Source organism: Abramis brama (genome assembly GCF_963993115.1).
Source record: "Abramis brama genome assembly, chromosome: 3".
Taxonomy (NCBI): domain Eukaryota; kingdom Metazoa; phylum Chordata; class Actinopteri; order Cypriniformes; family Leuciscidae; genus Abramis; species Abramis brama.
In genome coordinates this window covers 13507705-13533179 of record NC_139965.1, presented here as the reverse complement: position 1 = coordinate 13533179, position 25475 = coordinate 13507705, and the positions used below count along the sequence as shown (strand labels likewise).

At 39.8% G+C, this 25475-nt stretch overlaps 1 protein-coding gene across 1 annotated transcript in view; it reads left to right on the top strand.

The window, feature by feature from the left end:
* dnah2 (dynein, axonemal, heavy chain 2) overlaps positions 1-25475 on the top strand; it is a gene marked incomplete at its 5' end in the record, with an annotated part of 122658 nt that overhangs the window by 50283 nt on the left and 46900 nt on the right. The window contains 15 exons of the mRNA XM_084109614.1: positions 30-140; positions 1109-1297; positions 1395-1498; positions 4061-4250; positions 4338-4518; positions 5889-6016; positions 8441-8593; positions 9180-9305; positions 11350-11568; positions 15932-16049; positions 21691-21827; positions 22770-22907; positions 22997-23155; positions 24594-24746; positions 25017-25108. Of these exons, the coding sequence (XP_083965740.1) occupies positions 30-140; positions 1109-1297; positions 1395-1498; positions 4061-4250; positions 4338-4518; positions 5889-6016; positions 8441-8593; positions 9180-9305; positions 11350-11568; positions 15932-16049; positions 21691-21827; positions 22770-22907; positions 22997-23155; positions 24594-24746; positions 25017-25108 (2198 nt within the window). The remainder of the gene's footprint in view (positions 1-29; positions 141-1108; positions 1298-1394; positions 1499-4060; positions 4251-4337; positions 4519-5888; positions 6017-8440; positions 8594-9179; positions 9306-11349; positions 11569-15931; positions 16050-21690; positions 21828-22769; positions 22908-22996; positions 23156-24593; positions 24747-25016; positions 25109-25475) is intronic.

Genomic DNA, 25475 nt, shown 5'->3' with positions numbered 1-25475 from the left:
ACAGCAAAATGTGCTTTGCTTGTCTACAGATGTTGATCACAGCCAGTCAAATCCAGTGGACCACAGATGTCACCAGAGCCCTCATGACCAGCAAAGAGAGAGGAGATAAATCTGCCCTTAAATCACTAAAGAAGAAACAGGTGAGAGGAGCTGAGCGGTCACAGATTTGAGCTAGTGATTCACAGGTCACCGGTTCAAACACCTGAAAGGCCAATTTATTAATTATATAGAATTATGCTGCCATTGTCCTATTGGGAAAGAAAGATGGTTGCAATAGGTGGATTTTCCCTGTATTAAATGTACAATAAAGGTCTGTAGATACCAAATCCAACAATTACGTTTTTTCCCCACCAGCGACAGGTGAAAGAGTGTTTGAATCCAAAAAGGAATATCTAGACAGAATCTGCAGACTTTGCCCCCTTTTTCTATGCCAGTTTAGAAGGAAATCTGTAGGATTCTCTGGAATGGCTTACAACATGGTGTTAAATAAAGCTGAGGATACTACACACTTGTTAGTAGCTGTGAAAGCAAAATAAAATTATCCCTAATATTTAATTAACAAACACAAACAGTAGGGGATTTGTAGAATTTTGGGAATGACAGGTGTTTGATTCTGCAGAAATCTGCGGAGTTCTCTGTGGAGTCATGCGGGCACAGATTCAATGCGAGTCTGCTAATAACTGGTGGATGAACTCCATAAACACTACTGACTTCACTCAAATGAGTTATTCATTTAATGTGTGTTTGTACTTGGAGCACAGGATACACTACATACACAAGTTAATTAAGGACGGCAGCTCAAATGAATTTAATCCAATCACATCTTATAAGCCAAAGCCAGTGAGACACAGAGAATGGCTTAGGCCTGTCTCTGTGTCTTTGAGATTGAGATTTAGTCTCAGAGCATGGCTTTTTGGGCTTAAGGAAGGTGGGGATTTTTTTGATGTTAATTTACATTTACATTACATGTCTCAGCTGATGTTTACCGAGTATGTTTGGAGTAACAGCGGCTAGGTTTGATCTGGAACCCCTGATCCATAAAATTAGTTTGCGTTGCATCTGAGTGTGCCTGTCTTCTAATAATGAGTGTTTGCATTGTGTTACCCAGGTGTCCATGCTCAGTCAGTACTCTGAAGCCATACGAGGGAACTTAACGAAGATTCTGCGCTTGAAGATCGTCGCACTGGTCACCGTGGAGGTCCACGCCCGTGATGTCATCAGCAAACTGGCCAAAGCGGGCTGTTGTGATGTCAACGCCTTTGACTGGCTGTGCCAACTACGCCTGTACTGGGAAAAGGTTAGGGGGAAGACAGGATGAAGGCATGGAGAAAACGTATAGAATAGGCAGAAGGTCATCAACACAACAGTCTAAATGTCTCTGTCTGTGTGTGTAGGATGTAGACGACTGTGTCATCAAACAGACCAACACACACTTTCGCTATGGCTACGAGTACCTGGGCAACTCTGGTCGTCTTGTCATCACCCCCCTCACAGACAGGTAACACACATGATCAATTGGAAACGATATGTACAGTCAAAACCCTTTCAGGCAAGTCAGTTCACTCGGCGGCCATCTTTGAAACGCCTCTTGGGCAGCTGTTTTAGTCATGCAAGTACAGCTCCTATCTCTTTGAATTGGGAAACATCAAATTCTCCAAAGCTGTTCAGCAAGCTTTCATATTTGCAGTCACCAATGAAATCTGACAACAACTGTATCATAAATGTGGTTTCTTATGCTCAGATAGCATTAAAAAAGTATATTTTTTCAGGCTGGAGTAGCCAATGCGCATGCGATTAGCTCTTTTATTTAGAAGGCGGGACTTGTTCAGCCATATAGGGCATTACATTTCTTCCATTCATAGTAATACGAGTGCACTGTCTTTCTATATATGAAGTCTTTGGTATAGTGCAGATCTTAAAACAAAAACCCTTATTTTAACATATAAAAAACCTTTGAATAAAATTCATGAAAAGATTGCAATCATTTTCAATCTTCTTTTTTTTTCGTCCCCTCCAAAAATGGATTTTGCCAGTTACTTATCTGTCCACTGCAAAAAGATATACCGGTAGTAATAGATATTTCAGAAGTACATGGTGCGTGAATTCTGAATGTTTTAAATGTCACAAGTAATGAAAAATAAAAAAAATGTCATAAACATTTAAATGTCATGAATATAAAAATACACTTTATTTTACAAAGTCCCCCATGGTGGGAAGTTTGGACACTTTGTTTTCATTATTTTATTTTATTTTTCTCCATTTTTTTGGAATAAAAGTCAAGTCATTATGTGGTGATTGAACAAATCAAAAACTCTTATATTTTAGGGTTTTGAGAAATGAGCCACTCTTTGTTATAAATGCACACACCAAACATTCTCTCAATCCTCTTTATGAAGAGATGCTTTTTTTAGTTCCCATATACTCTATGCTAGGCACTTTACTGCCTGCTTTAATTCACTTTCTTGTCCAACTCATCCATTTCAGAAATTTAATTGAGTTTATTATTATGGTTTTTATTTTAGTTTTGTAATGAAATTCATACATTATATGTTTGTCATAAGCATTTTATGAATGAAGCTTTAAATCAAAAGGTCTGTGCCCGGTTGCATGAAACCCCTCCAGTGATTTGACTAAAGAGTATCCCTGAGGTCAGGGATCTCTTTAGGAGCGGTGCAACAAACGTCGGTTGTTTAGTTACGAAATCTCCTACACAGTTAACAGAACATAACGGACTGTTGACCTTTACTACAACTATACAGCTGTACAACGATATCTGATTTATGGAGATAATTTAAAGGGGTCTGGCAGACATCACAGAGCATCCTAAAATATGAACACTTGCACGCACACCGATGCCACCAAGCCTAAAATGCCCCGCCGAACAGAACTTAAAGAAACACTTAAGCAATTAAGGGGAAACACTTAATGACGACCTTTTTTCTTCCAACCGATGTTTCACCTAGTGTATCCTTAACCTTATAACTTGGATTTTCTAAATTGAGGGCTTTGTCGCAACCAGGCCCTGATAACCAGTTCCCTCAGACAGAACACAGTAACATCCGAGTGAAGCATGTAGTATTATACTCTCACTCTTGATATGTTTATTTGAGTTCATGTACATTTATAACAGTGAATTTTACCAGGGTGTCACTGTTGATGCATTAACACCACCAAGACCTCTGGCTGAGATATAATCACCCACACTCTCATATTATACTATGACTCTCATATTACTAGAGATAACAATATATTGTGTGACAACCAACTCCTGCATTTGACTGATGTGATCAGCTGCTTTGTAATGATCATCATGGGGACTCTGATGCTGTTATCTGACTTCAGCCATTATCCAAGTCATTATGAGTGAGAGACAGGGATCATGTCATTAACCTTATCAGTCAAGATCTTACCTCCCCATCAGTAGAGCACACCTGCACATAGAGGAGGAGAGAGAGAGAGGAGCTCCAGATGTCTCTGTGTGATAATAGAACAGAAATGTGAATAATTTTGTCTACATGAAATTATGCAGAGATTCCAGCCAGGAAGTGGAGTCAGGAGTCAATGGCGGATTTCCTGTAGTGTGCCTTCAGAGACTGCAAAAAATCAGCACAGAACGTGCCTCCAGTGGAATGAAAGGAAGAATCTAATCCGGGTTTATTATGTTGAGAGGGTGACATCTTAAGCCCACTCAAGGACATGGACAATGTGCTTAAGCCTGTCTGTCTCTTTTCCATCTGTGTATGCGCTTACGGATTCATGTGATTTGAGTGAATTTCAGTGTGTCAGTGTGTCTATCCCTGTTTCTATTCTAGCCCTAAGAATTGCCAAGACATATTCCCAGAAGTTATTTGTTACAAATCTTCCTTTTAGTGGTGTACTTTAAGGATAAAATGGTCAATAAAACATGATAAACAAAGAAAGTAACCAACTCCATGCATATCTACAGCATGTTTTTGCCTTAACAAGCCATGATTTGTCAGAACACATTATAAATGTGTAAATATCATATATGTCAGTGTATGTATGTATGTATTACAGAATGTGTTTGTTCTCTGTGTAGGTGTTACATGACTTTAACCACAGCGCTGCATCTGCACCGGGGCGGCTCTCCCAAAGGCCCTGCTGGAACTGGGAAGACAGAGACGGTTAAAGATCTGGGTAAATCTTTGGGCATGTACGTGATAGTGGTTAACTGCTCAGAGGGCTTGGACTTCAAATCTATGGGCCGCATGTACTCCGGGCTGGCTCAGGTATCCATTATACCACATCATTCAAGCACTTAAACTCAATAACAGTTGATGTAGTGTTGCTGAATATGTGCTTATGTCTCCCTCCAGACAGGTGCGTGGGGCTGTTTTGATGAGTTTAACCGGATAAACATTGAGGTCCTGTCCGTGGTGGCTCAGCAGATCCTGTCGATCCTGTCTGCTCTGTCTGCGGGACTCAACAAATTCACCTTTGAGGGAAGACAGATCAACTTGGTCTGGTCTTGTGGAATCTTCATCACCATGAACCCAGGTGCTCAAACTCACCATTATGTTTCTCCATCAAGCCAACTTACTTTCTTCTGTGGAACACAAAACAAATATTTTTTTCTCCATATAGTGAAAGTAAATGAGGACTGAGGCTGTCAAGCACCTTAATGACAAAAATGCACCAAAAAGCTTTGTCTGAAACAAACAGACATTTAAGTCATTATGTACAAATAATCTTCAGTCTTCAATGCTATGACATTGATTCTGATTCTTAAACAAATAATTCAGATTGGTTTTGAAACTGGATCAATTGATTGTTTGTTTGATTAATTCATGAAATCTCGCACCAAGGAGAACTGGGGAGGGTCAAGATTTTCAGTGAATAAACTGTATTTTGGTCTGTTTTTTTAGACAATCTCATATTATATGGCTTCAGAAAAAAATTATATGGATTAATTTTCTAATACTTTTAGGGGTTTTATTCATTTTTTTTAAGAGATTGACAGCCCAAGTCCTCATTTACTTGCAATGAGTAAAATAAATCTTTTATATTCCTCTTTTAGGGTGTGTTCACACTTGTCATGTTTGGTTGGATTAAAACGAACCCTGGTGTGATTTCTCTGTTAGTGCGGTTCATTTTAATAAGTGTGAACGCTGATATCTGAACCCTGGTGACACCAAACAAGCGGACCGAGACACTGAAAAGATACTCTGGTGCAGTTCAACTGAAATATGAACGCAACACGGACCAAAGACATGTAAAGGAACCAAAAATAGGACATGTCACAAGATGGGACACTCAAATAGACAGAATGCTCAAGCGTATCTATTTTTCTCATCACAGTCGCGATGTTGCCCATCACAGTTCGGTACAGGCATCAGAACCGTGTCTCTTCGCGGCAGATCTGTGTGTGTGTGACGGAGGTGTCTCACTGTTTTGACTCCTTCACATATTATATAAACTCTTCACAAGTTCTCAGCTGGTCAAAATACCATCCTATTTAGGCTACGCACACACAACGAGCGCATTTATCCACAGCACTCGCCATTGTTTTGGATGTTTGGTAAGTCATGAAATATGTGTAATAAAAGCCGACCAATCAGGTTGTGAAAATATCCCCATGCCTTTAGTGTTAAAATGCCAATGTGAACGCTAGGCAGACCAGGACTAAATGCGATCCAAGCGAACCGAACTACAAGTGTGAACACACCCTCATATTCCACTCAATACAGTCATACAGGTGAAACAATATAAGGGTGAGTAAATGTTGACAGAATTATTATTATTATTATTTTTTAATCTATCCCTTTTAATATCTTTATAGAGTTGGCAATATATGTTTTAGTCTGTGCTTTTGTGATTCTCATTGCCTACCTTCCTCTCTTGTCTGTGTATGTATATTTCTTCTGTAGGGTACGCTGGTCGCACAGAGTTGCCTGATAATTTGAAGTCCATGTTTCGGCCGATCTCTATGGTAGTGCCAGATTCCACCCTTATAGCTGAGATCACGCTTTTTGCAGAGGGTTTCAATAACTGCAAGGTACATTCACACACACACACACACACACACACACACACAGCTTCAGTCTGATATATTTATTCTGAAAGTTGTATGGCTGTCTACACAGCATGATTAACACCAATTCAACCATAAAAAAAAAATGCATCATTCATGTCTGTACCACTAATTCCACTCATTAATATTGTATAATTGAGTCATTTCTGTAAGTTCAGAGTGTATGAAGAAAACAGTTGTTGAAGGAATTGAGAGAGCTGCTTATTATGGGATATTATATTCTATTGAAGATGGCGGAGATCAACTCAGTTATGCAAACACAGATGAACTGGCTCACACACACACTTACACACTCCAGGGGGCTGATCCTGCCATCGGATTACCTCCAACACGCAGCAGGCATGCCAATTGTGAGTTTACGCACGCATGTGCGCGAGAGACATCCGACCGATGCATAATGCCAACCCCTTCAAACACACACTCCACAAACACACACCCCTGTGGTTGACCAAATCCCACAAGTTTCCACTGGCTGCGTCCCCTCTCTTCCCCCTGCCTGCGCGCTCCAAACGGGAAGCCTCATTTGTTGATGCCGTACACAAGCCCGGCGGGCTGGCAGCGGCACAGGCATGGGGAATTGGACTCAGAATTACAAATAATGGATTTGAGATTAAGAGAGCTGGGAAGGGAACCAGCACCGGCCCTAGCCAAGCACAGAATGTCAATGGCAGATTTGATTGTCCCGGCATACTCGGCCCTCTTCCAGACACCCATCTGCATAGTCAATACGGCAGAATCATCGCGTGCTGTCGAGAGAGAACTATTACCTTTGCAAATGAAAGGAAATGGACATATCAATGCCGGCCGTGTTAGAGAGAGAGAGCGGGAGAGTATTGCCCCGACGCACCGGAGTGTGCAGGTCTTGGTGTTATGAGCCATAACTGACAGCGAGATGACCGTCCCCTGCGAGCCCATAGTCTGCTCAGCCTAGCGTGACTTTGGCGCGTGTTTCTGTGTGTGTGCTCGCGTGAGCGTTTGTGCCGGTGTAAGTAAGACTGTTAGCAGGCGGTGTGGAAACGGAGCTGACATGGTAACCCTCACACACACACACTGACTTCTGCCTTCTGTTACATATTCACGGTATTCATGGACACACACATACGCTCACTTGTATGCTTCAGCCTTTTTTGCATTCTGTCGCTCTCTCAATCACACACATAAATAGCACCCATTGTGTTCATTTTAAAACAATTGTGCTTTTAATTGTTGTCTTTCCAATAATATTTCATAAATTACATCTTACCTTCAGACTGCTTATAGTTTATTCATGTTAAATTTACATGGTGAATCATTGCTAACATGCAATTACATTCTGGGCATTAAGCATGTGTATTTAAGCTCCTTTGTCTAATTTAAAAGCCTAAATTAAATCTGTTGATCATATAAAGCGATCGTGTCTCTTTAGAAATTTTGGACTAAACCGCTCATTTCATACAGATTTGTTACGATCTCTTTATGAACTTTTTGAAGCATTAAAGTGTCAGTTGTGTAGCTGTTAATGGAGGGACAGAAAGATGTTTGATTTCATCAAAAAGAGCTTCATTTGTGTTTCGAAGATGAACGAAAGTCTTACGGGTTTGGAACGACATGAGAGAGTAATTAATGAGAGAATTTTTACTTTTGCTGAACAATCGCTTTAATTAATTATTAGATTTTCATCAACTCAGGAACCCACTGCAGTTCCCTCACAAGCCCCCAGGGGTTTGGGAAATCCTGCTGTAAAACTGTGGCATTCAACGCAAAACATTAATGATTGGTTTGTAACACACTTTTTACTTAAGCTCTCCAAACACAATACATTTTTGCAAATTCGACAAAACCTTTTTGAATGCAAACCTCTTTTGAATCATTGTGTTTTCTTGAGGTTGTTCGTCTTACTGACTTTGATTTTGATTTCTTGATCTCCATTCCTTCATAGATGAAAAAATGATGCAATAAAGGTTATTGAATTTGTTCATTTACACCCCTCTCACTCCCTCTCATGCTCTTTCCTTATCTGCCCGTCTGATATATTACTGTATTACTGTCAGATACATTACTATTCCTCTCCCCATGGTTTCTGTTAGCTGTGGGTGTTCAAGGTCACATGATCCATTTTCTTAAGAGATTTCTTTAATGTTAATGTCAATTCGAACTGTAGACACTCTTTTTTTCTTACCAGATGCTCCTGGACTTATTTTAGAAAATTCGTATGTGAACTTTTCACGATCCAAACAATTCCCAACAGACAAAATCAGCTCTTGGCCTAAATTTTTCTCCCCCATTTTTCCAGTTTCACTCAAGAATATTAATGGGTTGTGAATGCAGTCTCATGCTAATTGTGTTCTCATCATATTATCATTGTATTTTGTAAAATAAAGTCTGTGTCTCTTGTTGTCTCTCTCTCAGGTTTTGGCTAAGAAGGTCTTCACTCTGTATTCTCTGGCAGTGCAGCAGTTGTCCAAACAGGATCACTATGACTTCGGCCTGCGAGCTCTCACCTCTCTGCTTCGCTATGCTGGAAAGAAGCGCAGAGCTTGTCCTGACATTGTCGATGAAGAGGTGAGGCACACAAATATGCAGCATCCAATAAATCCAGAAACATTCCTCTCAGAGTCCTGCTCCACCTGAATACGCCTCAGTGCACGTTCAGTGAAACAGACAGTTTCTGTGTGTATGTGCACTGAACTATCAGTGAGTTTGTGTGTGTGAAGTGCTAATGCTGAGAGAGACATGTCACAAAAACGTGCTCCTCTCTGGATGTGATAAAAAATTTATCAAAGGGGACAAAACCTTAAAAGAGAAGTCGAAAAGGACTCCACATGAGTGCTCATCTTGCCACTCTCTGTCTTTTTCTCTTTACTTCAGTATCATCACCCATGGAAAAGGTGCCCCATGTTTATTTAAAGGTTCACATATGTGTAAGGTATGCTTGTTAAAATAAATGTCATTCGGAAGCAGTATGGCTACTGCTTTTGATTACAGAAGAGCAGGAAGGGCAGTTTTCAGATGTATCTGAGACCAGAGCGGTCTCCTGCTCATAAATTAAGGTTGACATTTGGTTAAGTGAAGCTGGCCTACCTTAGCTTTGAAGATGTATTAAGCTAATTTAACATCTTTTTTTTTTCCTCATACTCTTTGACCTCAGATCCTGCTGATGTCTATGAAGGACATGAACATTGCTAAACTAACCTCCGTCGATCTGCCACTGTTTAACGGGATCATCCAGGATCTTTTCCCTGCCGTGGAAACGCCCACTATCGACTACGGAAAGGTAGCATGTCCCGTAGCGTTCATCTGGCCTCATAATGGACTCACAAAGCAACCGAAAGTCTGTGTCTATTTGTGTATGAATGTGTGCTCTGACTCTCACAGCTCTTAAAAGCATATATTTTTTGTGTGTTTCTGATTACACCCATCCTATTTTTCAGTGAACCGCTCTCACACAGGCTCTCTCTCACTGAAACACCTTTCAAAAGATCCATTAAAGCCTGCAGATATTTTCCTGCCCTGTTTGCACACAATTCACACAGTCCACTTCTTTAACACAGATAAAGGCCAATGCAAAGGTGTTAGTGGGAGCTTAGTGGATAATATTCCGAGAAGCACCCAAAAGGTTGCTGTTTTAAAGCCAAGACAGTCTAATCTGTGGGCTGGAGAGTTACAGATATCCCAGTTTAACTTTGTGCCCTTGAAGTGTGTAGTGTAGTGTAATGTCTGCGCCAATAACTCTAACTCAGGACATCCATAGAAATGACTTGCTTATAGTTGTCTCTGCACTTCCCTGCTGAGAAAATATCTTAACCAGCCTAGGCTGGTTTATTGGTCTTAGCTGGTCTCCCATCCTGGTCAGCCTGGTCTCTTGGCTGGTTTTAGAGCAATGTTTCTCAACCTTTTTGACTCCATGGCTCCATGTACATCTTTATTTTTTAGTCTGTTTAATTTTTTCCCCCAAAAAAATGAAAATTCTGTCATCATTTACTCACTCTCAAGTTGTTACAAACCTGTATGAATTTATTTCTTCTGTTGAACACAAAAGATTATTTTTGGAAGAATACAGTTGACTGTAGCCATTGATTGCCCTAGTAGCCTTAAGGGTGAGTAAATGATGACATCATTTTCATTTTTGGGTTAACTATCCCTTTAATATAACTAAATTTAAATAATTTAATGACTTCTTGGGTGCCCCTTGTTTGAGAACCACTGTTTTAGAGAGGTTTTAGAAGGATTTTGTCATTTTTCAGCTGGTCAGGCTGGGAAACCAGCGCTGGACACTAGCTTGGCTAGACTGCGAGTCCAGCTAGACCAGCTAAAGATCAGTTCTGGCTGTTGTAAGAGGGTTTTTTTTCCCCAGCGGAGTTTAGACTGGGAAAGAGAAAACATTTTAATATCTTTAAAATGTCAAATCTCTTTAAGCAAGACACTTTATCTCTGGTCAACTCAGGGATCTCTATTTTAGTACAAACTGTATACAGTAGGTATAAAATAATTATTTAAATAGAGAATGCATAGCTAAAACTTTTATGTATTTGATATATTTGATTCTCAAAATGTTTGAGAACCATCTTCAAGCACTTCAAAACCTGGCTTAATAAACCGCCTTCTGTTGTTTTGATTAATGCTTTGTCTAAATACACATTTAGCTATGTAAAACATGCCAAATGAGTGTTTAAACCTGTTCTGCTGAATACAGACAAATGCTCTTTCTGAGAAAGAGTTTATGGAGTTTGCGACTCAGGTTTGGAGATATAAGGCAGATTCCTCAGAACGTCTGCACAGCTGCTTCCTGCTCCTTCCACAATCAAATGCGACACAGACACACACACACACACACACACACACACATAGACAAAAAGTAGTATATTTCTCCTTCTCTGCTTCCACTCATGCACATCATAGTGTTTTTATTGCTGTTATATTACCCATCCTGCATCCTTATCTCCACCTTACTCCAGCACAAGCGCCTCAGAGCCAATCCCTTTATTCCTCCTCTCCATCTGTTTAACGAGTCGAGAGAGAACTTCGAGAGGGAGATTAAATTAACCCGAGAGTTTAGCATGGCTGCTTTAGTGCCTCTGGAGCAGTTCTGGTTGGTGCGACTTCACTCAGGGGTGCAGTATCAGCGGGTGTTTTTATTAAGATGGCCGCCCACCTCTTGCCAGTTCATTTGTCTTTAGTGCTTCAGTGAGATTCACCTCCACCGAAGGGATGTTTTTCCATCATGGAAAGAGTTTATGCAATGTTATGAAGCAATTAGCACATATTTGGTTATCAGAATTTCGACGTCTTACACACGTTTTCTTTCCCTTTATCACTAGCTGAAAGAGGCTATAGAGGCAGAGATTCGTCTGAGCGGTCTCCAGGTGACCCCCTTCACCGTGACCAAGGTAATTCAACTGTACGAGACCAAAAACTCCCGACACTCAACGATGATAGTGGGGAAGACTGGCAGCGGCAAGACGGTCACGTGGAGGATCCTTCAGAACGCCCTCAGCACCATGCACCGCAACGGAGTACCCGAGTTCAACCTCATACGTGTGAGGCTTCTTTCTAAACCTTATCTCTCAACTTTCTCTGGATCAATAGCTAGCTGTGTTGCTTTTTATGTTGTCTAAAGTGCAACAGGTCAACGCAAGGTTCCTCAATAACAAAGCGGCCCCGTTAGCTTTATCGCAATGAGTTGTCTCCATACATGACTAGTTTTAAGGGCAAAGATCATGCCTCTAAAACAAATGTCTTCGCAGCAGCTGTGTTAGAGCCTAAGAGGCTACGCCAACCTTCCATCCCTCATTACCATGAAAATGAACCGCCGTCAGCGGCCGCGCGATGCATTTACCACCAAGACAACAGAGTTTCCCTTAAACACTCTTCGCTGTTTAGAGAACATGTGGCGACAAGGGCTTAACACTCATTAAAAGCCCCCCTGACAGACTCGCGGCTCACTCGTGGGTGTTTTGACAATGATGGCGTAGTCAAGACGGCAGCTAGCGCTAATTGTCGCCGCTTATGATCTCTTTCTTTGCACAGTTGGTTTGGCTCACTCCACCAAACCAACCAGCCACTCCACGCTGTGCTTTTAACGCAGTCATTGGCTGAGCCTCCTCATGTCTAAAACCGTGTGTTTAGCGTTCATGTTTGTTCTGATCCTTTGTTTTCGCTTCTGTTGTTTTTCCCCGTCTTCTTGATTCTTGTAACCCCTTTCACGTGTCTCATCCTGGTGTGGATAAAAATAGAAGAGTGGGTTTGGGGTGGGGGTGGGGGCAATATGTTTCTCAGGTTTTTCTTCTTTAATGATGTTCCTGGAGTGTGTGTGTGTGTACAAGCGAGAGATGCAGGTGAGGTCTGAAAGATTGTTTTTATGCTTTGTTGATATTCTCAAAATTCTCAAAAATTGTTTTTCTGTATAGACGCCATCCAAATTTGCCCTCTTTTGTACTGCACCCTATAACATGTTATGAATAGTATACTACTCTTACCGAGTTTAGTTCCAACCATGCTCCAACACACCTGGCTGCAATTTTCAAGTAAAGCTAAAGAACCTGATTAGTTTATTCAGGTGGGTTTAATTAGCATTGGAACTGCTGGGACGAGAAATGAGGGACCCTGTACTTGCTAAATTAAACATTTAACATAATGAGGTCAAGTGACAACATGTAGCATGCTGTTAGTTTTGGAATATTTGGTTGCTTTGAGAATAGCACATTACCAATTACAAAATTAGATTAAACACATACAAATAAATAGAAATACAAAAAAAAAGATATATATATTAAAAATACACACTAAGAGAATACATTGTTTAACATTTCGTCTTATCACAGTTGTGCTGCCTAATATTTTTGTGGAAACATTTAACATTATAAATTAGGGGTGTCACAATATATCGTATTACAATATGTAATAATATATATATAACAATATGTATCGTGGATAGTGACAATATGTATTGTGTATAGTTCACCCAAAATGAAAATTACTGTGCGTGAAAAAAATCAAGTTTACAGAGTTTTAGTGTCAGTACTACATTAAAATACTATATAATGTTGAATATAATGTGTAATAATGCAATGGGGGAATATTTGTGTGTCAAATGTCAATGCCAAATGTTTTATGTTACCAGTAAAACGTGGCCTACATTATTTTAAATATATCTAGTCAGTGAAAGAGTGTAAGCAAATTCGTCTAAAATAATTCAGTATTTTCAGCTTCAGAATCATGAATATTTTTATTCTGGTGTCTCTATTGTCCTGTACATTGGGTTACAAGTCCAAGCCTATTCATTTACACACAATGTAATATCAAATTTAGCATTTTAATCGACAGTACATTTTTTGATAACCTTTTACCATATGTCTTGGAGTATCGCAATAATATCGTATCGTGAGTTCAGTATCGTGATATGTATCGAATCGTGACATGAGGGTATCGTTACACCCCTATTATATATATATATATATATATATATTAAAGATATACAGTGAGGAAAATAAGTATTTGAACACCCTGCTATTTTGCAAGTTCTCCCACTTAGAAATCATGGAGGGGTCTGAAATTGTCATCGTAGGTGCATGTCCACTGTGAGAGACATAATCTAAAAAAAAAAATCCAGAAATCACAATGTATGATTTTTTAACTATTTATTTGTATGATACAGCTGCAAATAAGTATTTGAACACCTGAGAAAATCAATGTTAATATTTGGTACAGTAGCCTTTGTTTGCAATTACAGAGGTCAAACGTTTCCTGTAGTTTTTCACCAGGTTTGCACACACTGCAGGAGGGATTTTGGCCCACTCCTCCACACAGATCTTCTCTAGATCAGTCAGGTTTCTGGGCTGTCGCTGAGAAACACGGAGTTTGAGCTCCCTCCAAAGATTCTCTATTGGGTTTAGGTCTGGAGACTGGCTAGGCCACGCCAGAACCTTGATATGCTTCTTACAGAGCCACTCCTTGGTTATCCTGGCTGTGTGCTTCGGGTCATTGTCATGTTGGAAGACCCAGCCTCGACCCATCTTCAATGCTCTAACTGAGGGAAGGAGGTTGTTCCCCAAAATCTCGCAATACATGGCCCCGGTCATCCTCTCCTTAATACAGTGCAGTCGCCCTGTCCCATGTGCAGAAAAACACTCCCAAAGCATGATGCTACCACCCCCATGCTTCACAGTAAGGATGGTGTTCTTGGGATGGTACTCATCATTCTTCCTCCAAACACGTTTAGTGGAATTATGACCAAAAAGTTCTATTTTGGTCTCATCTGACCACATGACTTTCTCCCATGACTCCTCTGGATCATCCAAATGGTCATTGGCAAACTTAAGACGGGCCTTGACATGTGCTGGTTTAAGCAGGGGAACCTTCCGTGCCATGCATGATTTCAAACCATGACGTCTTAGTGTATTACCAACAGTAACCTTGGAAACGGTGGTCCCAGCTCTTTTCAGGTCATTGACCAGCTCCTCCCGTGTACTTCTGGGCTGATTTCTCACCTTTCTTAGGATCATTGAGACCCCACGAGGTGAGATCTTGCATGGAGCCCCAGTCCAAGGGAGATTGACAGTCATGTTTAGCTTCTTCCATTTTCTAATGATTGCTCCAACAGTGGACCTTTTTTCACCAAGCTGCTTGGCAATTTCCCCGTAGCCCTTTCCAGCCTTGTGGAGGTGTACAATTTTGTCTCTAGTGTCTTTGGACAGCTCTTTGGTCTTGGCCATGTTAGTAGTTGGATTCTTACTGATTGTATGGGGTGGACAGGTGTCTTTATGCAGCTAACGACCTCAAACAGGTGCATCTAATTTAGGATAATAAATGGAGTGGAGGTGGACATTTTAAAGGCAGACTAACAGGTCTTTGAGGGTCAGAATTCTAGCTGATAGACAGGTGTTCAAATACTTATTTGCAGCTGTATCATACAAATAAATAGTTAAAAAATCATACATTGTGATTTCTGGATTTTTTTTTTTAGATTATGTCTCTCACAGTGGACATGCACCTACGATGACAATTTCAGACCCCTCCATGATTTCCAAGTGGGAGAACTTGCAAAATAGCAGGGTGTTCAAATACTTATTTTCCTCACTGTAAGTATATTTATTCAAGTATATATATATATATATATATATATATATATATATATATATATATATATTAATCTTCTTAAAATATATATTTATATAATATTAATACTCCTTACTGTTTTTCATTTTTTTGTAAGTATGCTGTGCAGTATGCAGTAAGAACTATAGAATTCCAATTATTCTATAAACTAAAAAATAGAAGTCAGTGTACACTGTATACAGCACAGTATTCAGTAAGTGTAAGGTAGTGTTCCATTCTGAACACAGCCTAATTCTCTCCCGCTCTTTTCTTCCAGTGCTTTTGCCCCTGTCCTTGTCACTGTCTAATTCTCTGTGGGATTGGGCACCTGTGGTGACTGTGTGTCTGTGTGGGTTTGCATATGATTCTAAATCTCTGTTGGTTTACATCTCTAGGTACTCTCTGCCTAGTGTGCGTAATTCTTTACAGTTTGGGGGTCCATCTTGTTCCCCGCTCTCTCTGTGACTCAAGCTGCCATTTCTATTGGCATCCTCCCTTTCTCTCTCCCTCCTTCTTTCTGTCTCTCCATCTCTCGATGCCTGTCTCCTCTTTCATATCTGACTCAACACCCCTCCCTCTTTGCATATCTATTTCTGGTGCCTATCTCTATCTCTCCATGCAAACATCACCTCACCCTGTTTCCTCATTACCACCACTCCGTATAATACACACACCCACCCTTGAGTCTCCTGTGTGTCAGTCTCTCACCGCTGTATGATTTCACCTCTGTTTGCTTCCTATCCTGTAGTTGAATAATTCCCTTCTACTTTAAACTCTGACCTTTTACCTTTGCTGACGCCCCTTTAGGAGTGTCCCCTGAACCCCAAGGCAGTGAGCCTAGGAGAGTTGTACGGAGAATACAACCTCTCCAGCAATGAGTGGACGGATGGTGTCCTTTCCTCACTCATGAGGGCGGCCTGTGCAGGTACATTTTGTCTTGTCTTTGTTTTCTTTAAAGGTGCAGTATGTAAGAATGACAGCTAGTGGTCGAAATAGGTACTGCAGTCGAATTAAACATTTCGGAGATCGTCGTTTCTCCCGCCTCCTGCTCCTCAGACTGGATGGCGCTCACACGGGTTGCCAGTTTGAGCACACGCAATAGGAACCAGCGCAATGGACAATGAAAATTGGCAACGTGCAGTAACACAGACCAAAGCAAAAACAAACATTCCAGCCTGGAAACGCACATTTCAAAGTAAAATAACTGGCTGTAGAAGAGTTTTTCAGAGAAACAAGTATGTTTCCTCAATATATGCAAACAGATTATGGTATTTTTATGCTTTAGTAGAGTGAAAAAGTTACATACAGCACCTGTAACAAGCATTTCAGTGCATGGTGTACCCTGTGTAAGCTGTGTAAATGTCAACTTAACTTGAGTTTAAAGATGGAGAACAAAAAAAATGGGTACACTTTGGATTCAGACATTTGTTTGGATCGCACTCATGCAGTGTGTGCATATAAAGACAGCAGTCGGTGGAACAGTTGTGCAGCAGTGCTCTTTAATCGTCGCTCTCGCACTTCTCTCTTCTTCACATCAATACAACGTCAAATACATTTCCCCCTAGAACTGTCAAAACGTGCTAAAGAAAAACAAGCTCAGGTGTCTCATTAAAGGGAGAGGAAGCTTCTTGGTGAGTCTGTTTTGCACCCATAGTATCGATTTGGTTTTAGCATGAAAGAGTATCATTTTAATGATGGACGCTTTAATGATATAATGCTGATTGATTTCCAGTATAATTAAAGTTTTAAAAAACACATTTTTGGTGTGGTCCTACTGATGGGGCTGTGGAGGAACATAAGACTCAAAAACACTGTTTCTAATTCTAGTTAGCTAGTTTAATGCTGGTTGACAAAGAACACAGCAATAATTGCTAATAACAATAGATTTAAAAAAGATCACTCATTTAGATTTGTCATTTTGTTGTTGTTTTTTATTGAATGTCCTGTATTTTTGAGTGGCACATTTCGGTAGTAAGAGTAAGAGGTGTTGTGAATGTCGTTTCATGTTGACTTTAAAGCTTGTGCTCATCAAGAAGTTTGGCATGTTGCTGATAGCAGGCGCTCTGCGACGTCAGCTGAAGCACTGACAGGGGAAATGAATCCTGATGTAACAAGAACAAACAGAAGAGAGAAAGAAAGAAGGAAGCAAAGAACGACTGAAAGTGGTTGTAGAAAAGTTTGCTGATTAGTTTTCTTTCTTTTTTTTCCTTCACCGTCCCGTCCAGCCTGGTCTCTGCCCATAAACTCTCTCTGTCTCTGTGCCAGTCTCTAGAGTATCACAGGAAATCACAACGCTTGTTTTTTTCCAGTATTTCTCTTTGATCGCTATACAGCCTGCTAAAGCAGCAGGGATTGGAGGCGTGCTTTCGTTCTGTGTACAATTTCAATATGAAGTTATATTTCTTAATGATTGGTCATGCAATGTACACATGCAAGGTTATGTCTGGCTATTGTGTCTCAAAAACATCTTTTTATTTTATTTTATTATTTTAATGAATTATACGAAATTCATGTTTCTTTATTGCAGTGATCTCAGTGTTTTATGAATTGTAGCTGCTGTCACACTGATCTGATCTCGCTCTTTTTGATGTTGATTATTCTGAACTTGACCAGCATACAGCTCAAATCCCCTCTCTTTCCATCTTTCTCTCTCTTTCTGAGTTTTTCACTTGCAGTTTAGTTTGATTTATTGGAATGACAAATAGCTGCATTTGTATTGACAAAGCATTTGCAGCTTATTGTTGTAGAGCAATGACAATAGTGGAAAACAAAGAATGGCTGACAAAGAATCTGCTCAGAATGCCTGCTGGGATTTTCTCAGTTTCTCTCATAAGTCTGTGTATGTGTATTATTACAGAGCAGATCTGCAAGAGTTTAACTCTTAGAAACCCAAGCGCTGAGACAGATAATGATTTTTTTATTTCCCTTTAAGCAGTTTTTAAGAATCTCACACCTCATTGAAGCACTTGAAAATACTTGAAAAGGCAAATTTAGAGGCCTGCCGCTTAAGATCCGAGAAGTCTTCTCTGGAAAATAGATTGTTTAAACTTCAATATGTTCTTCTCAGAGTTTTATTAGGCTATGTTTATATAAATCATTTTGCAGAATTGAAATGAGCATGTGTGTGTGTGTGTGTGTGTGTACTGCTCTGCTCCTTTGAAACGGTCTGACAGAGCCAAAACTGTGCCTTTCCCCGGTTGCTTGTGTTTCTCTCTGGACTCTTCCTCCCTCTGTTTCTCTTTCAATGGGCTTCATTGGCATGACAAGTCATGGTGCATTTGCCAAAGAGAATGAGTCAGTGAGTATTAAAAAGAGAAAAATGTTAAATAAAAGGGGAAAAATATTAATTAAGCACTAAGGTGCATCAGACCATGCTGTATTGTGAATATAATACAGCACAGCCTTGAGTTCATTATTGCTTATGTAAAGCAATTAGAAAACAGAGTTTTTACAGAAATTTTTTTCATTAAAATATTATTCTGTCATCATTTATTCGCCCTCATTTTGCACCTAACCTGAATGGCTTTCGTTCTTCTGTTATCAAAAGATACCTTTTTTCTCATACAGTGGAAGCCAATGGTAACCAAAACAGTTTCAGTACTAGCCTTCAGGACTGACTTGAGGGTGAGGAAAGGATGACAAATATTGTTAAGTGTCCCTTTAAGGAAAGATTTAAAAAAATTAGGTTTTAAAGTGAAAAGTGTTTTGTGGTAAGTTTGCAGTTTTCATTCATCTTTGTATTGAGTCATAGTACAACTCAATTTTGTTTGGTCTGCTTCATAAGAACAACAATTTATTTAGCTCTTTGTTTATTTTGCCATGTTTTCCACCTACTACGTCCTGTTGCCGGATTGTTTGCTGAGTATAGACCTAGTCAAGATGATTCCCATTTTCTTGGCCAGATAACATTGCATTTTACTTTTCCTAATGCGTTTAACTTTCATCTGCATTTCAGTGTTGTTTAGTCTAATTAATGATTCTGTAGTTGAACCTCAGTCTGTATTTAGTGAGAGGCTTGTTTTGTTTTCTCTGCTCAACTCTTGAATTCACAGGATTTTTTTAATGGTATGTTCAGAAACCAGTAAGTTGTAAATGGTTCCAGAATTTAATTGCCTGTTTTGTGTCCTCATAGTTAATGGATATTGGCCTAATTATACCCTGCATGCATTATTTCTGGAGTTCCATGTACTTTTTTTTTTTACAGAATACAACAGGCAAGGTCTCAGTTGGGTGTTTTTCCCATTTGGCGAGTTCTTGGTTTGTTAGTGGACCACACACCTCGCTGCCATAAAAAGCAATGGCCTCAATTACTGCTTCCAATATTTTCAGCCTAATTTTAATTGAAATCTCAGGACATTGCATTTTTATGACACAGTGGGCCCTGTGAGCCCTTCCTCTCAATTCATTCAGGGTTGATGTTGCTTGTGGACCTGAGTTTCAGGCCTAATTGTACTTTGATGAATGTGTGATATAATTGGATATGAATATGTTTGTCATGCATGTACTTATGAAACCTGGAGGTCAATATTCTAGTTTTTAATTTTAGATTTACTGCCAGGGTAAATGGTCCAGGTCTGTCAGTACTGTTCTAGTAGGTCCAACTTTTGCTGTAATTCAGAACCAGAACCAGATCATGTGTGTAGATAAAGCATTTCTGAGTCATACTGAGTGAGATCAGAAACTACAGATGTGGTTTGAACTGGTTGGAAAATGCTGGGCTTATCCAATAACTCTGTGCTACTAGGAGACTGGGAGAGATTTTTTTATAGCTATATTTTTATTACTATAATTTTATTTAGCTCATGCTTTCTGTGTACAATAATTGAATGTGATTTCAACACTTAAAATCATATTTTTAAGATTCATTATCATTGTACATTCAGCTGGACAGGACATTTATTGGGAAATAAACCCGTGTCTGTCCAGGTGGTCGGATCTTGTATTACCCCAAAGGAGTCTATTTTCTATTAATGACCTTCTGACTGTTCATTAAAATTCTTATTAAACGGCTACTTACTTAATAATTGAATAAATGGACATGCAATATAGGTTTGAGTTCAATCATTGATTCTGAAAGAGGCCGGAGAGTGATTTGAGAGATGTTGGTCAATGCAGTTTAGGAGCAATTACACAAAAAATATTTGACTGCTGCAATCGATCATATTCCAGAGAGTCGTCTTATGATGTCAAATAGTTTTTGATGTCAACTAGCAGATAGAATGAAAGGCTTTTATAAAGTTTCAGGCAAAAATCTTGCAATTTTTTTTTTTGTGTGATATTTATTTCAATAAATGTAAGTACAGAGGTATAATCAGATGTGCTGTAATCTTGTTATTAAAAAGTCCATTTTACTTCTACCCGAGAGATTGTGTGCTTTGGGTAAATCTATGAGTCTGGTATTGATTACTGCAAAACAGCTTCCCATACAAATGCTTTAGTCATTATTACGGTTAAACTTATTCCCCCTTCAAGAGCCATATTGAATAGCTTCTGGAGAGCAGACAGGAATTAGTATATTTAGCTCTAGTGCATTTGCTTTTTAATGTGGTCGTTTTGTCTTGGAGCTCTTGTGCAGTAATGCAGAGATCTAATGGATTCTGATCTGAATTGCTGATTCGAACACCTCAGGCTGTTTGTTTATTTAATTTTGCTTAGAACTTTCTTTTTCTCCCGCTTCCCCTGCAATTAAATTTTCCTTTCGTTTGTGCCTCGCTTTTAACCTAATTTGCAGAGCCGTTTTGTCTATAGCCCTCATGCTGTATATCCTAAACTCTTTCCATCTCACAAACAGGAGTGTCCTGTCAGTTCTTAAACTCTGTGGCCATTTTGACCAAAAAGACGACTCTCAGTGGAGCACCACCATTCTCCTGCCAAATGTCAACCAATGATTATCTCACTTTACGCAGCCCATGGTGTTTTCTCTGTTTCAGTGGCTCCTTCAGTTTCTTTCGTCTAATCCAGGGGCCGGTGTCAGGGGTCTTGAACTGGTCTTAAAGGGATAGCTCACCCAAAAATGAAATCATCCCCACAAAGATGGCAATACCCAACATGTTGAACTCCAGCTTTCTAATCACGGTTTGCAGTGGCTCAATACGGCTTGTGTCTGTTGTGTGCGTCCCCCTCCTCCCTGTTCAGAGAGGAAGATGGCCCAGAGGAAATGTGACACTTCCTGTAGCTGTGTGTGACAGTTCTGGTGTTATACGCTTACCCAGGCAGCCAGCAGGCCTGCTGCTTCCAGACAGGGCGCGTTTGCATGTGTGTGTAAGACAGATGAGCCGTGCTCTGTGCTTGTGTTTTATTGTTTTGAGTTCAGTAAATGAGACACACATGGACAGATAACGGGACAGGAAAAGATAAATGATCAATTAGAGGCTTCACCACAATTGCCTGCAAGTCTCTCTGGTGTCTGCGAAACCAAAGTAGGGAAATGAGGCTGACAGAGAAAAGAGGAGTACTGGAAAATGAAAAATAGAGAGACAAAGAGATCCAGGGTGTATTAGGAAATTCACATTCATTCTGTGTGTGTGTGAAGCACTAACACTTCCTCTCTGTGTGGCCGAGCTCAGATGAGAAGCCTGATGAGAAGTGGATTGTGTTTGACGGGCCAGTGGACACGCTGTGGATCGAGAGCATGAACTCTGTAATGGACGACAACAAAATCCTCACACTCATCAACGGAGAGAGAATCTCCATGCCTGAACAGGTACCGGTGGACGGCAGACGATAGCCGTAACACACTAAAACCTCGAATGGCACCCACCCAGGGTTATTTCACTTCTGATTCCAGACCTGATACTGTGTGTTTCACCCCACTAACCCATCAGGGTATTACCATACATAGAACTATTTATTTCCTTCACTTGTGCTCTTTTTCAGTTACTGGGCAAATCTAATGAAGAAATGCCAAAGCACATTTTATTCCAAAATCAAAAAGAAAACATACTGTGTACACTACCATTCAAACGTTTGGATAAAAAAAAAAGAAGAAATTAACTTTTATTCAGCAAAGACACATTCAATTAATTTTAAAAAGTGACAGTAAAGACGTTTATAATGTTACAAAAGATTTCTATTAAAAAAATGATCTTCTTTTCAACTTTGTTTTCATCAAAGAATCCCAACGAAAATGTTTCAGTTTCCACAAAAATATTAGGCAGCACAACCTTTTTCAACATTGATAATAATAAGTAAATGATGCTGAAAATTCAGCTTTGTCATCGCAATATTACTGCTTTTACTATATTTTTATCAAATAAATGCAGCCTTGCTGAGCATAAGAGATTTCTTTCAAAAACATTTAATAAATCTTACCGACCTCAAACATTTGAACAGTAGTGAATTTTGCATCAAGAAAAGGAATTATTTTTATGTCAAGCATATTTTCTTCCCAAATTCACATTACTGTAATGCCAAAAAGTCTTTCTTTTACTACAATGCAAAAAAATAAAATAATAATAATAATAAATCCCTGTAATGCATTTATGAATATTTTTCATTAAAATCAGCAACAAATGTTATGGTTTTTTTCCCGCAATTTAAGTAAAAAAAAGTTTCAATATAGAAATACTTAATGGCCCTTCAGTTAAGTGACAGTTCTGAGCTTATTTGGTTGGGTTTTAAGCTTTAATGAGAGTGTGTGTTGCAGGTCTCATTACTGTTTGAAGTGGAGGATCTAGCCGTGGCGTCCCCTGCCACCGTGTCTCGCTGCGGGATGGTTTACAATGACTATTCTGATTTGAGCTGGAAGCCTTATGTTCAGTCCTGGATGGAAAAACGGAAGAAGGTTTGGGACACAATGCTTAGCTCAAGTATCCATGATATTAAACGTTTGGGAAAGTGCTTCATCTCTCTCTCTCTCTCTTTCGCTCTCAGGTTGAAACGGATCATCTCAGGCAGCTGTTTGATCGCTACATAGACAAGACCCTCACTTTTAAGAAGACTCACTGTAAGGAGCTGGTGACCATCACTGAACTGAACGGAGTGGCGTCGCTGTGTAAACTCTACGACACACTGGCCACTCCAGTGAACGGGGTCAGAACACTTTCACCTCATTGATGTGTACAGCCAATATTGCAACTGTACATGGACCACGTGACTTTCTTACATTGTGAAACATAAAATGTTTTTTTATATAATGAAACTAGGCTGTCAAGCTGAAAAGCACCATGAAAGTGGTCTATACAATCATACATACATATGCTATATTCCAAGTCTTCTGAAGCCATATGTGAGGAACAGACTTATGATATTTTTATTTGTGGGGCGTTTGTGTCCTTTTTGAAGCTTGAAAACTCCAACTGTAATTGCATGGAGCCAGTATATTATTCGAAGGGGTCGTATGATGTTTTTTAATGTTTTCGTTTTCCTTTAGAGTGTGATGTATCTGTTTGTGCATGTATATGTTCTGCAAAGTTACAAAGCTCATAGTCTCCCACAAAGAGAGCTGTTCTATCTACAGTAACAGAGAGCACTGATCCAGACCTGCCTAAAACACCTCAGTCGAAGTCCAGAAATGACTTCCTCAAACGTCTATATCACAGTGTGAAATATCAGCATATTCCCAGCCCAAAGGCATACGCAAAGAGAGAAGACGTCGCTCCTGTGAACTGTAGTGTTGTCATGTCGCGGAGACGCTGTTTGGATACGAAAGCAAAACCATTTTGTTTGGCCTTCTGAAAACAGATGAAATAAGCAATCAGATGTTAAGATTTATTTATAAAGCTGTTCCTGAGCAGTATCAGTATCGGTATCGGGCTCGAAACGACCACATTATTTACGGTGTGTTTACAATTGCTTAAAGGGATAGTTCACCCAAAGTGAGACAGCTCTCAGATTTCATCAAAAATATCTTAATTTGTGTTCTGAAGATGAACGAAAGGTGTATGGGGTTGGAACAACATGAGGGTGAATTTTCATTTTTGGGTGAACTATCACTTTAAAGCCTTGGAAGCTGAAGCTCATGATTATGGTAAGGGGCGTTACATTTCAGACACGCGCTTGTGGCGTTTGGCCAATCACAACACACTGGGTCTGCTGGCCAATCAGAGCACTCTAAGCTTTTTAGAAGGAGGGCTTTGTAGAAATCAGCGCGTTTCAGACAGACTGGGAATAGAGGTACTGATATAATCTACAGTATGTGAAAAATAATGTGTTTTTTGAACAAAAATGTGTTGTTTTTTTTAAGCATGTTAACCTATTCTATTCAAAATAATGACATTTTTAAATAGCATCATATGACCCCTTTAAAATTTCTCCTTTGTGTTCCATGGAAGAAAGTAAGTCATAGAGGTTTGGAACAACATGAGGGTGATTAAATAATAATTCTCATAATTATTATTATTTTTTTTAAAGTCATGCTTTTTATAGCGTACAAACGTTTACAAAATAGTCATGATTACCTTTAAACATATTAATCTCGGTATTTGTTCAGTTGAGCTGATCAAGGCTGTCGTTCTCTCTGGCTGCTCAGGTGAACCCAGCAGACTCTGAAAACTTTGGTCGTATGGTGGAGCTCTGGTTCATCTTCAGTCTCATATGGTCTGTGTGCGCGGCAGTAGATGAGGATGGACGCAAGAAGATTGACAACTTCCTACGGGAAATAGAGGGAACTTTTCCTAACAAGGTATACAGTGGGCTCTGTCCCAAATGGCACCCTAAACACTCACGGTGGTCCTACGAGTCCACACATTCATGTGTAACGCCGCTTTGGCTCTCGGGTAGGGGAGGGAGGGGATGTACATACAGTATGAAATAGATACATGTAAATTTATGCATGCACATGCTAATGGCACATGAAAGTGCTGATGCTGTGTGTCTACAACAAACTTTTAAGCCTTTCTGCCTACAGAAACAAATATATTACTGGAAAAATAATTGTTGTATTAAACCTCAGGACACCATCTACGAGTACTACGTGGACACCAAGAACAAAACGTGGGCGTCATTTGAGGACAAGCTGCCCAAAGGCTGGCGCTACACCTCCAAGTGAGATGTGTGTGTGTGTGTGTGTGTGTGTGGGGGGGGGTCTCTGCCAGCCGCCTGCGGGCTCAGTCAAAGGCCTCTCGCCTGGCTCCCTCCCAGACTTCTGAATTCCCTGTCTATTCATATTTCTCATCTTTTCATCCTTCTTCGTCTCTCTCTTCTCTCCCCTGCTCTCATTTGTCATGTCAGTCCAACTCTTTCCCCTTCATTGTCCTTTGTCCTCTTGGCTCTCTTTGCTCCCTATTTGTCGGCTGTCCATTTTTCCATCCTGGGGTTCTTTTTTTTCTTACCTGACTCTTTTTTTATCCCTCTATTCATTTGAAATGTCTCGCTACATCTTTCAATTTTCAGTCTTTCAATCAGGACTTTT